This window comes from Engraulis encrasicolus, chromosome 3 (assembly GCF_034702125.1).
Source record: "Engraulis encrasicolus isolate BLACKSEA-1 chromosome 3, IST_EnEncr_1.0, whole genome shotgun sequence".
Taxonomy (NCBI): domain Eukaryota; kingdom Metazoa; phylum Chordata; class Actinopteri; order Clupeiformes; family Engraulidae; genus Engraulis; species Engraulis encrasicolus.
Genome location: NC_085859.1, coordinates 21,836,701 through 21,850,037, shown reverse-complemented (window position 1 = coordinate 21,850,037; position 13,337 = coordinate 21,836,701). Strand labels below are relative to the sequence as shown.

The 13,337-nt window shown below is 42.3% G+C and overlaps 2 protein-coding genes across 2 annotated transcripts; one reads left to right on the top strand and one right to left on the bottom strand.

The window, feature by feature from the left end:
• Positions 1–2,352: 2,352 nt before the first annotated feature.
• On the bottom strand, positions 2,353–4,631 carry si:ch211-110p13.9 (uncharacterized protein LOC562347 homolog). Its single transcript, XM_063194982.1, has 4 exons — positions 4,266–4,631; positions 4,008–4,137; positions 3,784–3,917; positions 2,353–3,697 (listed from the first exon to the last, which is right to left on the bottom strand). Exons 1-4 carry the CDS (start codon positions 4,383–4,385, stop codon positions 2,735–2,737), a joined length of 1,347 nt encoding a protein of 448 aa, XP_063051052.1. The 5' UTR covers positions 4,386–4,631; the 3' UTR covers positions 2,353–2,734.
• A 94-nt stretch (positions 4,632–4,725) lies between these two features.
• Positions 4,726–11,083, top strand: zcchc8 (zinc finger, CCHC domain containing 8). The gene is made up of 14 exons (XM_063194981.1): positions 4,726–4,904; positions 5,279–5,319; positions 5,406–5,480; positions 5,561–5,660; positions 5,745–5,822; positions 5,919–6,022; positions 6,242–6,307; positions 6,415–6,475; positions 7,182–7,315; positions 7,417–7,559; positions 7,781–7,893; positions 7,993–8,079; positions 8,184–8,298; positions 8,476–11,083. Exons 1-14 carry the CDS (start codon positions 4,731–4,733, stop codon positions 9,576–9,578), a joined length of 2,394 nt encoding a protein of 797 aa, XP_063051051.1. The 5' UTR covers positions 4,726–4,730; the 3' UTR covers positions 9,579–11,083.
• The last annotated feature ends 2,254 nt before the right edge of the window (positions 11,084–13,337 follow it).

Sequence of the window (13,337 nt, the reverse complement as noted above, 5' to 3'; positions counted from 1 at the left end):
AAAAAACAAGGCCATGCATTTATTTTTATTGTATTTTGGTGGTAAAAGGTATTGGTATCTGTACTCTGTATCGGCAAGTACACACATTAATGTACTCTTTCTTGTATCCGTTTTCAAAAAAGTGGTATCGGTGTATCCCTAATCTTTTCCACAACCACAGGATGTGTCTTTTGACATGGTTGCTTAAGAACCATTGCATTGCAGCCAGGTGGTTCATGGAGTATGAAAGATTTTCACTTATGGACTGACCATCACAGAGTTCAGACCATAACCCCCATTGAGAATCTTTGGGATGTGCTGGATAAGCTTGCACAGCCTTCAGATCCATCATAATCAATACAAGGTCTTGGTGAAAAGTGAATGCAACACTAAATGGAAATAAATCTTGACATTACAGACACATTGAAACAATGGCACAGCAAATGTGTACCATAATCAAAGCTAAAGGCATTCCAGCAACATAAGAGTGTGCAATAGGGTGCATCAAATGCCCCCTATGAAGAAATATTGCCTTGGCCCTATAGTAAAAATGTTCTACACCCAGTAAAAATACACTGTAAAATATTTTGAAATTTGGATTAAGTCTACCGGGGCCACCAGCCCCATGAAAATAGAAAATAATGGTGATAGTCAAAATCTCCACGACGAAGGCAACAGCCGAAACGTTTGTCTACACTTCTGCTGCTATGTAAATACAAAATTAAAAAAGAAGAAAAGAAGAAACCGAGTGCCATCCACTTTTTCACCTTCCAAGATAGTCAAAATCTTGGAATTTCGGTGCATAAAGTTACCCAATAAAAACATATGGCCTCAGCTGTATGATAAAAATGCTCTATGCACAGTAAAATCACTGTGTAAAATATGTTGAAATTTATATAAATTCTACTGGGTCCACCAGGTCCATGAAAATAAAAAATAATGGTGATCGTGATGGGCAACCTGGATTCCAAAGCCTAAGTCCTGTGCCACATATACAAAATGACCTACCTAGTTTTACATGAAACCAGGTAATTTGAAATCTGTGGCACTGGACTGTAGCTTTTAAATCCAGGTTTCCTATTGTCTTAAAATAGAGGTGGACAAGCAGTGTGACACATTTGCCCCAGCCAATATAATGAACCAGCTGATCCTAATCACCACTTAAGCCAGGTTTATGAGGTAATTAGTGAAATCACCTGTATTGGGAGCACAAACAGAAGGAATATCTAAGCAGGGGGTGTATTCAGTTGATCCACTTACATAGACTTCAGTCTCGGGACAGACTAATGATCAAACTGCTATATTCAGGCAAAATTGCTGTTTTGCAACACAATATCAATTCTGTGCTGCCTTGGACCACTGCTAGTATCAAGCAAGAGACTGTAAAGCTGTATGACTGTTATATTTATGTGTTTCACCTGTGGAGCCACAATTCATGGAAGAACACCTGTACTAGAGCTGTGAATGCTCCTTGGAATGACTAGGCTACAAGGCAGTCAATACAACTGTATCGAAGAGTGCCATTACTTCTTTATCCTATCGCCTGTGGTAGTATTTCANTTTACTCCATCAGATGAGTACCATAACTTGAGAGGCCTTGGAAATTAACTCTGGACCTGGTGATACCCATGACATACTCAGAAGTCACTTTAGCACAGGTTTTGGGAAGCCACTCTTTCCAACATCACATGCCGTTGTATTGACTGTACTCCATTGACCTACTGCGGGGATTTCTTGAAAAAACACAAGTCATTCGAAGGAGCATTCACAACTTTAGTACAGATGTTCCACCAGGAATTGTAGGCCCACAGGTGAAACACAAATATAACAGTCCTACAGCTTTGCAATGTCTTGCTTGATACGCTGTGGGTCAGCTGGTTCATTATATTGGCTATATTTGGAATGTGTGGCACTGGACTTCAGTTTTGGAATCCAGGTTGCCCATCACTATCACCATTATTTTGTATTTTCATTGGCCTCGTGGACCCAGTAAAATTCATCCAAATTTCAAAATATTTTTTACAGTGTGTTTTTACTGGGTGTAGAACATTTTTACTATAGGGCCAAGGCATTTGATGCACCCTAGTGTGCAACATTTTTTTTTGGTGGTGACTTTTTTTTGGCTGGGCAGTGTATTATATACACTAACAACCACTTATTTTATTCCCCTTTCATGCACATATCAAAATGTCAAGGAATGTGTAGGTGATTAATGGAGATTGTCTGGACTTTTCATGGTGAAGTCAAGGAAACGAGATACAAAATCAGTAGCTCCTACTTAGGGTTGGGCGATATGGAAAAAAAACTATATCACGATATGGATTACTTTATATCACAATAACGATATATATTACGATATATAGCACAATTACATACGTTTTCAGTTATTCTCTTTATTTTCTCTTTATTTTTTCGTGTCACAAAACAACCTTTCTTTAAAATGGATCTTTTTATTATTTTTACAGTTACATAAACTTATATTGTGTATTGTGACAACATGAAATGTAATTAAATGATATTCAATTGTATAAATTTGATAAAATTACTATCACGATATAGTAGAAAGGTCACGATATACACACGATATACACACGATAACGATAGTATATATCGTCATATTGCCCAGCCCTACTCCTACTGTAGTTGGAATGCATTGGTGGAAAAGTGTAATTCATACTTTTCATAAAACGCATGTTCAACTCATTGGTAAGTGGCTTCAGTAAGTGTGTTCATTCAATCAGCGCTGAGCCAAAAACTACTTGCAGATGAGGCTGGAGTAGAGCACATGAGCCACCCCAGTGATGAGGTTATGGTTGGCGAACTCCAGGATGAGCAGGAGTATGGGGAACTCGCTGTGCCTCTTCCATAACGCTGCTTCCTCGCTCAGCCCCATCCAGTTCACCAGCAGCGTCCTCATGGCCTCGGGGAAGAGCTCGGCAGCCAGCTCCTCAGCCGGCGGGAGGTCGCTGATGTGCTCGATGTGGCGCACCTTGAAGCTCTCCACCTGCTGGCTGATGCAGCTGTGTGCGGCATGGAAGCAGCGTCCCAGCCAGCCGGCTACAGCCTGGAGCAAGGGGCTGCTGTAGACGGACAGGGAGCCGGGTGTTTGGAGCTGGAGCAGGGATAGCACGGCTTTGGCCCAGCGCTCTTCGTCCAGTGTTCTCTCACCATCAATACAGTTCTCGGCCAGACTCAGCAAGCTAAGGATGGTGGTGTGCATCTGATCAGATGCAACATTCCGGAATGACTGAAGTTTTGATTGTAGGCTTGTGAGAGCCTGGGAAAGCTGGCATGTTGGGTTGGTGGTATCAGGCGGTATTGTTTTCACAGGTGAGCAGTAGGCGTGGTCTTCTGAGGGTGTGTCATCACCAGGTGAGTCATGATGTTTGTTTTCAAATGGTCCTGGGGAATGGGGATGCTCACCTGGTATTTCATCGAGGTTGTTCTGGTGTGAAGTTTCAAGTGGTCCTGCATCAAGTGTGGATTGGACATGTGCATCTGGTGTGATACGAGGTGTGTCCTTCTTATGTTCGGGTCCATGTGGTCCAGGCGCACGGACACAATGATTTGGAGTGTCCTCTGTGGTCTTCCTTCTGTGCGTGTCTACATGTGCTGTCGTCAAGGTATTCTGGGGTGGTGGTGATGGACTGTCTAATCTCCTGGTGACTTGGTATGTCATTTTCAGGAGGTCATCATTCAGCCGTGATTTCCACAAGTCCTAGAGGCCAAAAAATATAAAAAGCTGGTGATGCCATAATAACCAAACAAATAGAAGAGCGGATGACATTTCAGATGAAAGCTTACCTGGAAAGACTCCAGCACAGAAAGCTGTTCCTGTTTGCTGTACAGCTCAAAGGCCACACGCAAGACGCCCTGGACACTGTAGAACCACAAACTGTTGGTTCCACAAGAAACCCTTAACCCATGAAACCGGTGCTCTGCAAGAAAAGGGAATAAAATCACACATTGTTGCCAGTGTTTTTCAATAAAAAGGTGAGAAACACAGACATGTCATACTTCTGACTTACCAGAGGAAAACACCAGCTTTGCTGCCAATCCCTTTTTGGCAAACTTGGCGTGATATCTTGTATGGTTTTCACTGCGAATATCTGTGTCAGAGTACAGATCCGCTCCCAGAAACAAAGGAATCACTTGTTTCTGTCAGGGAAGTAAACAAGCAAGGAACGTAGGTAAGCATTAAATAGCAAGTAAGCATGCCATCAAAGTTCATTAGGTTGACATGACATCTCTAGTAGACTAGCGTGCAGTGTAGCTTGCTTACTTACCTCTTCAGTGTCGGCCTTTGTCACTGAGAAAGAACTGTCTCCAAGATAAAGGTAGCGGATTTTTCGTTTACCACAACCCCAAAGTAAAAGGTTAATGGGAGAAGTCTCGGCAGTGTGCATGCTGGCGGTAGCTGTGAACAACCGTCACAGGACACTCATTGTGACACAAGGCAATTTAGCTGTTTAATCAACTGCTGAAGAATGTAGCACAAACATGTATCTGCCCTGTCTTTGACGGAGAGATCAACCATTGCTTGCCGTCGTCATCGTAGAAAGTTTGACGACAAAAGACACACAATCCCTTCAGTGAACCCACTTCAACCACAGACCTAGCTGCTAGATTAACAACTCCCTCGCAAAAACAAAACAATCCCACCCCCACCGGAAGAAGGGTTGTGTCGACCAATCAGAGCATTTGCGTGGCTACGTCTTGCCCTCTGACCTCTCTGTTAGCCACAAACCAAGATGGCTGAAGTGGATTTTGGGGACAGCGAGCTGTTCGAGCAACTCGAAGAGCAAAAGCCTGTAGCAACTCACTTGAGATTTGACATATATGAAGACAAACCAAACGAACTCCAAGTGCTTCGGGACAGGCTGGAAGAGTATGAAGAGACGATTGAGCGTCTGAACGCAGAGAATATCCTTTCATAACAATGGGAAGTGCAGGCTGCCGCTGCTTCTGAGCCATGGCCTGTGAGCACTTTCCTCTGAAAAATCAAATATCCCCGCTCATGTACTCATTGGTCGGAATGTCGACGTTGCTTTCTTTCATTGATATTGTTCTACTTTTCTCGTGTCAGGGAAATCATTCCATCATAGAGTTTTGCGGATTTGTGATATATTGGTTTTAGTTTCCCTTTCGACACGGTTCCCCCCCCCTGACAAATATATTGCTGAATTTCTGGGAAATGTTATTAGGCCTACGACCTTGTATGAGACGTGGTCTAATGCACAAATGGGAAATGTTTGAATATTGTGAAACTCAGTTGCTGTCCTTAACAGTGTATTCACATGATGAACTGAAGAGGAAAATAAAAACGTTGACCCCGCCGAGGTAACGTATAATTTTCCATTCTTGTTTCCTGTGTGTGTGGTTGTCAAATTCCCTGCTAGAGTCTAACACGCCAACTCTACCAACAGTGGTTTAAAAGTGGACAACACACGAGTGGACGGCCCTCTTCTTCACATCCTGTATGGAAACAATAACATATCTAAGTGAGTGGCCCCACATCTCAGCATCGTACAATTGCCTCTCCATTGAAATGTATGGTTGATGTATTAACCTTTTTTTTCAGGGAGTGTCGACAGGACATTGAAGAGAGTATCAGCAGTCTTATTCTGAAACACCAGCAAGAGAAGAACCCTGGCCAGCAAACCTGCTATGTCCCACCCCAGGTACAAGGAGAGATCCAAACATCATTCATGTTTATGTACACATAGGGGTATTATCTTGTCTAAAATGACACTTTCTTTTTTTAGAATTCAAGCTTTTGTCTCGATCATGACCAGAAGGATATTCCATCAGATGCCATCAAGAAAATCAAAGAAGCCTTCAGTGTGAGTGACTTTGTTTCTGTGGGGGAAATGCTTGCACTCCTTTACAGAATATTTGAACAGGAGGACCTGACAAGATGTGTTTGGTTGGCTTTGCAGGTGGTGGGGAGCGTGCTGTACTTCACAAGCTTCTGTCTGGACAAACTTGGCCAACCACTGCTCAATGACAACCCCCAGCTCACCGATGGATGGGAGGTTCCAAAGTATCCTCAAGACGGCGTGTTTTCATTTTGGGTTTTTCAGTCGTTTGGGGACACTGGACATTTCCCTTACGAACAGTCGACCTCAGCAGCAATATTCAGACGCCTGAATAGTTGCCTTTGTCCTTTTCTGTTTGATATGTTATTGTGTGTTTTCTATTCATGCCTTTTACCTCCCTCCCAAACTATGTGAACAGACTTCCTGAATGTGTTATTGTAAAGATACCCACAAGTCTTTACTGGCGTCATGACGTTAGATGGCCAGGAGCTTCAAGTCAAGGAGAAAAGGTGAGTACTGCTTGTCCACCCCACTCCTTACAATCCTACCTCGAACCTCATATTCGTTTTGTTGAGGTGAACTGTTTCTGCTATGATGTGTGCAATCTTCTTCTCAGGGCAAAGCCTTCCTGTTTTAACTGTGGCGAGGAGGGCCATCAGCTGAGAGACTGTCCCCAGGTATGACGTAGTTGCATGAAGACATATGGAAGATTAGGGGTGGGCGATATGGCAAAAAGGTTGTATCACAAGTTTTTAACATGAAATTTCAATTTCGATTTTTTTTATTTTTATTTTTTTTTATCACTATCTTCCATCCAAAAAATAAAAACAACAAAAATCAATTTTGATATGTTTGTAATTTGCAGTTCATAAAATGTTAACACACTGATAAAGTGAGCAATTGAAATACAATAATGTAAAGATTAAGAATAAAAGTGAAGACAACAACACAAGTAAGTAAGCATCACTTTTATACTGCTAGTTAACATCCTCACTGCAAGACGATCTATACGATTTCTTCACTTTGGCAGATTCGAGACGATCTTGTACTCAATATCACGATTCACGATTTATATCGCCCACCCCTATGGAAGATGTTGGGTGCAAGCCCAACTATTACTTCCCATCCTTTTCTGTTGCTTGTGATGAGAGACTCTGTGCCATTGGTGATCAAAGTTGTATCCAATATCTTAAAACGTCAAAAGTCTCAAAGGTCATTATCTTATTTGCGATAGGAATGTTGAAGGGGGGGAAAGCACCCCAAACCTTGTGTGCACTGTGAACTACAACTGTCTAGTAGTGGGTCCTGGTCCTTGACAGTGATTATTTTAATCCTGGTCAGTGATTATTTTATATTTGTGAATTTTATTTTCTTGTCTTGCAGCCCAAGGATATGAACCGCATCAATGAGAAGAGAAAAGAATTCTCTCAGGGCAACGCTGCTAACGTCAGCAGTCAGCGTTATCACTTTGAGGAAGTGGAGGAACGCTTTAAGAAATACAAACCGGGTGTAGTCAGGTAAAATCGAATCCTCTGATGCCATCTGTTTGTATCTGCATTTGAGGTAATCATTGACTCTGTATCTTAGTTATATTCGTGTCCTTTTACTTCTGGAACAGCCAAGAGCTCTTGGATGCGCTTGGGTTACCATCGAGCAAGTTACCACCTTTCATCTATCGCATGAGGGAGTTGGGTTATCCCCCTGGCTGGCTTAAGGAAGCTGCGGAGGAGAATTCCGGACTCGCATTATATGATGGAAATGGTATAGTACTACATGATGGTGGTTTTATACTTACTAATCAAAAGCAGTTAAAACAATTTTACCTTCATTTTACACATTGTTTTCTTCTAAATATCTCCCTTTGCTGTTAGATTTGAGCACTTAAAATCTTTGTATGTAATGCACTGTGCTAAAATCCCCATGCCTGGTGCATACTTTAAAATGGTCTGTTCCTAAACCTGTTTCTCTGCATCTTCAAACAGCGAGCACTGCTTCAGAGGAAGAAAATGGCCATGGCCATAAAATCTCCTACGATGTCTCAAAGTTGGTTGATTTCCCAGGCTTCAATGTTGTTCAGCCAGCTAACATAAAAGATGTAAGAGTTTGAAACGTTATCTTGTCATGCTAAAAAAAATGGATGCTTTATTAATCATTATTTAACCCAAAAATGTGAACCCCCTTTGTTTGTTTGCAGGAATACCGGGCATATGGCTCCATCCCAATGCAGCACCAACACATGAAACAAAATTTTGCCGCCTTTCTCTCCACCAATTATCCAGGGGTAAAGAGGATGTATTTTTTTGATGATTCTTGCCTATTTATACTAACTAATTTTTTCTGTGTTTCCTCACCTCATAACCTATCCATTTTGTTTTCCGATGCCAGCCTGGATCAGGAAGTAAGAGACGCCACGAATCTGAGTCAACTCCACGAGAGTCAAAGAAGCGGCGGTCCAATCCAGATTCATCCAGGTGTTCGGATATGGATCTTGACTCTTCAGGTGAAATGCATAAGCATTCTTTTTGGTTTCTCCTTCATTTCTATCCATTTTGTTCTTGAAATGTTCATGTACTAGATTTTGCACACGTAATGGTTAATACACAGCTCGCACAACTGCCCAAAATATTGTGCAGATGAAGGTGCCTAATACTTGCTAGTCTTTCTTTTCGTTCCATAGACCAGGGTTCTCCAGGATTCAAGTTCCAGCCCCCACTGCCGCCCAACTCGCCCTATTTCAGTAGCCCGCCACCGCTTCCCCCTGGCACTCCACCAGTCACACCCACCCCTCCACCCCTGCCCAAAGGCACTCCGCCCGCTTACGGCTCCCCAGCGGTGGACAGGGAGGGCTCTGAGGACGGGCTGACCCTGGAGGAGCTGGAGGAGCAGCAGCGTCTTCTCTGGGCTGCTCTGGAGAAGGCGGACACCAACAGCGACTCAGAGACGCCCCCCACAGGGACCCCCGTCGCCAGCTCTCCCAGCGTCTCCACCCCGGCCAGGCCAGATGTAGAGATGGAGGATGAGGAAGGCACTGGGAAGGCATCCAGCCGTAATGGCAATGGCACCCCTGCCTCCCCTGATCAGCCTGCCGACACCCCTGCGTCACCAGACATGCCTGCTGCGGACACACCTGCCTCGCCCGAAGAAAGCACAATCGCTAAGAAAGGCAAGAAAGCAAGTAAAGTCAAAGAATCTAGTGCTGAACAGAGCGCTGAGGTTATGGAAGTTGAAGACAGCCCTGCCTCGCCCGATGCACCAGCAGATACCCCAGCCTCACCCGAGGAAGTGAAGACCACTAAAAAAGGCAAGAAGGGAAGGAAAGGTAAAGCGGCCAGTGCTAAACAGAGCCCTGAGGTTATCGAAATTTCAGATAGCCCTGCCTCACCCGATATGCCTGCAGACACCCCTGCCTCTCCTGAAGAAGTTGCAGTCACTAAACCCCAGAAATCCAGTGAAGTGAAAGAGCCCAGTGCCAAACAGATCATTATGGTGAATACGTCTTTGGACATCATTGAGATGTTTAATGATGATGATGATGATGAAGAGGGAGGTAAAGATGTTGCGGCTCCACAGACCACGGCCGAAAAGGCCTCTGACGAAGTGGAGGAGCCAGACACTCCAGCGGCAGAGCATGTCCCTGACCGCAGCAGGTTCCAGGCTGGAATCGTCCCCTTCGAGGACACGCCAGAGTTCACAGAGGTCGCTGAGGCCACAGGAACCTACCTGAGGATACGGGACTTACTCAAGGATTCTCCTCGTAATCAGGCGAAGGTCAAAAAGTGAAAAGGCTGATTAGGTGTTGAAAGAACGATGGATTGACTTCAGCTTGAATTAGACAATGTCTCTTTGATTTTCAGTTGAACTCGATCTCTTGTTCTGAAAATGTGTCTGGAACTTTGTGGTGCACCTTTTTTTAAATTCATTTTTTTTGAATTACTGTATTTTTGAGTGCACGGGGACCAGTTAATGTTTCAGGTCTACAACAGAGGCATTGTGATATTTACTCCCAGTTTTCCCATTTTGACCTGTTTTTGGCAATTTTAAAATGTTGGAGGGGTTTCAGATGTCTGTCTAGTATTCTCAACTTCAATTCATGACTGATTTGATCATTCTTTTTTTGTCAAGTTCAACTTTTTTTTCTTCCACCACTGTTTTAACATACTTTTTTGTCCATTGTCCCCAGATACCTGTTATCACACACAGGAGCGTAAACAGTCCCTTCTTTTAGGTCTTTTAGATTTTATACGCTGACTTTTCATACGTTTTGATTCAATTTAAAGAAAGAGACCTCAATTTCAAGCAGTAACTATACATATTGATACTTAAATGTGGGGCAGAACTGTATGCAATCAAGACCATGTAAGATATATTTTTTAAATTGCTTCGATAAATTATTCCTTTCTACAGATTTTAGGATCTTCCTCACACTTCTACTAAGACAGAAGTGTTGTTCTTGTTTCAGGGTATGGGGTCAGACATCTCTTCTACATAGAGTGCAAAGAGGTGTGCCCATGAAGGCATCACGTTTGGCAGGTTTGGTCTTCCACATGCAAAGTCAAACCGTCCAATTAAGTCACACCATTGCTTTTATCTAGACCTCAGGGCACCCAACTGTCCCCATTGTAGACTCATTCACGATTTCTATAAGTTTAAAAATAAAACCTGAAGGCTATCCATCCCTAATGTAATGATGTACAGTTTTAATATCCATGTATGTCTTAATAAATGAGTTAGTGATTTTTGAAGCAATGACATGGTCAACTTGCCCTTGTATAGGAAGGTTTTTGCGCATTTTCATAATGTATTGGGTTGTATGTTCCTGAATGTGATGTCCTACACACTACAGAATCAACCTAGAATCTATTATTGCACTGTAGTACCTTTTTTAATTGGGTTGAGGATACATTGCTCAGTGCATAGTCCAGCCAATTTCAACATGCAGTTGGTCAAGTCACTTTATCTTCACATGTTCGTACACAAAGATGTGGCTTTTTGTTGTTGCATGTTCAGCCATTTTCGCGAGTACAGCCAGCTAGTGGTGTTAAGAGTTTGTTTACACACTGTTTGAAACATCTTAACATACTCCAAATAGGCGATCATCCCAAAAGTCACTATAGTATTGTAAAGTGTATGCTGATATTGGCTATATTAGCAGGTGTTACATTGGAGCTTGGTCCCTGATAAGTGTGGGAAAAGGTGTTTGGTACCGCATTGTGACATCCCTGGCCCAATGTAACCCCTTTTGGTATTTGTATCTCTGAACTGACAACTTTCAACCTTGCCCATCTGCAATTTAGTTACTCTTGTTAACATGGCAACCTTATGGATGACAGAAATTAGTTGTGGGTGTTTTTATCTGAACAAATGATATAGGTTTGGTTGTTCAGATAAAAACACCCACAACTAATTTCTGTCATGTAATGTCACATCAAGAGCCAGTCTAAGATGAGCTCAGGCCCACAACAAAGTAAGAGAATGGGCTGTCAGGCACCTTTTGGTTATTTTTTTGTCAACCTCAAGCCTATGTGTAATTTATTGACATACATTGAGGGATCCCTTTTTATACTGAAAGTGGGGACCAATTAGCCTCGCGACGCCATCCTCTGTATTTGCCCAGGCTAGGGACCAATGCCTAACTTAGTGAAACTGCAGTAGCGGTGGATTCGGTCTGAGTAATGAAGCACGTTATTATGACAAGAATGAAAACTGGTCACAACAAGGTTAGGGAATGTTCTGGTCAGGGCACAACTTCACACAGTGCTGTGGGAATATAGAAAGCACTTCCGTGTGCCCATCATGCAAAACAGTTCTGTGTCCAGGAGCACGGAATTTTTGCAAAATCCATGCTCCTGGACACGAATTTTGTGTACTTAACATCCGTGTCCAGGAGCACGGAAGTCTGGAGATCAGGCTGCAAGAGGGCAATAGAAACCAACTTTTATTGCACAAATAAGTGAGTGCTACTAATCATACCAGAGAGATCCCCACATGGCTTTCATATGTAGGTAAAGGTTAGTCATATGTTTACACATCCTGTATACACACACTGGGGCACTTGATGTCCCTTTGAATTGAGAACACCATGTTTATTTAGGAATGCCTCTCGTGTCGAGTGCATTTAACTCTCTCAACCAGAAGATGTAGCCATTTCCTCATATTTGAATACATGGTCCCAGTGTTTCATAGTATGCTGGGGTATCTATTGTAGCTCTCCACAGCTCTCCACCAGGGGGCTCCAGAGCTACACACACGCACCGTCAGCGAGAGCCAGGCTATCTCTTTTCACCTTTGGTGATTATAATTATAATGTAATTATTATGAACATTATTCTGGGTCTCCTGGAAAGCTTTGTATTGAGGTATGTTTCCCTTCTGTTCGTTTTTTTCTTTTTCTCTATGATTACCCTGACGTGCTGGCATGCACAAGGCTACCAGTGACCAGACCTGCAAGAACTCTGATAATCTAGTTGGCCAATCATACTCCTAAAGGCAGTAACATACTTAATCTATTGTTCATATGTGTGAATGAAGACATTTTGATTGAGTGTAGTTTAGGACCATGTCAGCTGCATTGCTTTCGGAGGGGAGATTTCTGAGAACGTTGATTTACCTCAAGCTTGCATGCAGAAAGGTAAATTGAGAAAATAGCTTTTAGGCATTCAAATCATTGCAAGTGATGCACATTTTGGTAATTTAGGGTGGTAGTGTGGGTGCTCACTGTTCAGTGTGTTAATTGAACTCTCAAAATCACACCCAACATGATTATTTGGGAATAAATATAACAGGGGAATGATGAACTATTTTCCAACCCTGATAGATACAGCTCCAGGCCTTTTTATTAGAATACCATGAAAAAGTTGATTTATTTCCATAATTCCATCAATAATGTTAAACTGTCATGGATTGTAGATTCATGGCCCAGTTTTTTAACTATTCAAATCATTATTTTTTTTCTTTTTATATACGTTGGCCTTCCAGCTCAAAAAACCCATGAATTGGGGAATTCGCATTATTAGAATATTGTTATAAAATCACATTTTTCTTCATCAAAATTCGGGTCACATTAAATCAGTTGAAATTTGGTACTTTCTACATAACATGCAATGGTCAATACTTGGTTAGGACTCTCTCTGTTAGTTAGCGCCAAAACGTGGCATGGAAATCTACAGGGTATATTGAAGAGTGAAGTGTGGGGTACCAGGTCAACAAACAAGAACAGCTGACGGCAAAGCATCAAGGATATCTGGGCTTCCATAACTCCCATGCACTGTTTTTGCCATTGACTTCAATGTTAAACACATCATGGCCATTATGAAGACAGAGAATGAACTAACCAAGTATTGACCATTGCATGTTATGTAGAAAGCACCAAATTTCAACTGATTTAATGTGACCTGAATTTTGATGAAGAAAAATGTGATTTTATAACAATATTCTAATAATGGGAATTCCCCAATTCATGGTTTTTTGAGCTGGAAGGCCAACGTATATAAAAAGAAAAAAAATAATGATTGGAATAGTTAAAAAACTGGGCCATGAATCT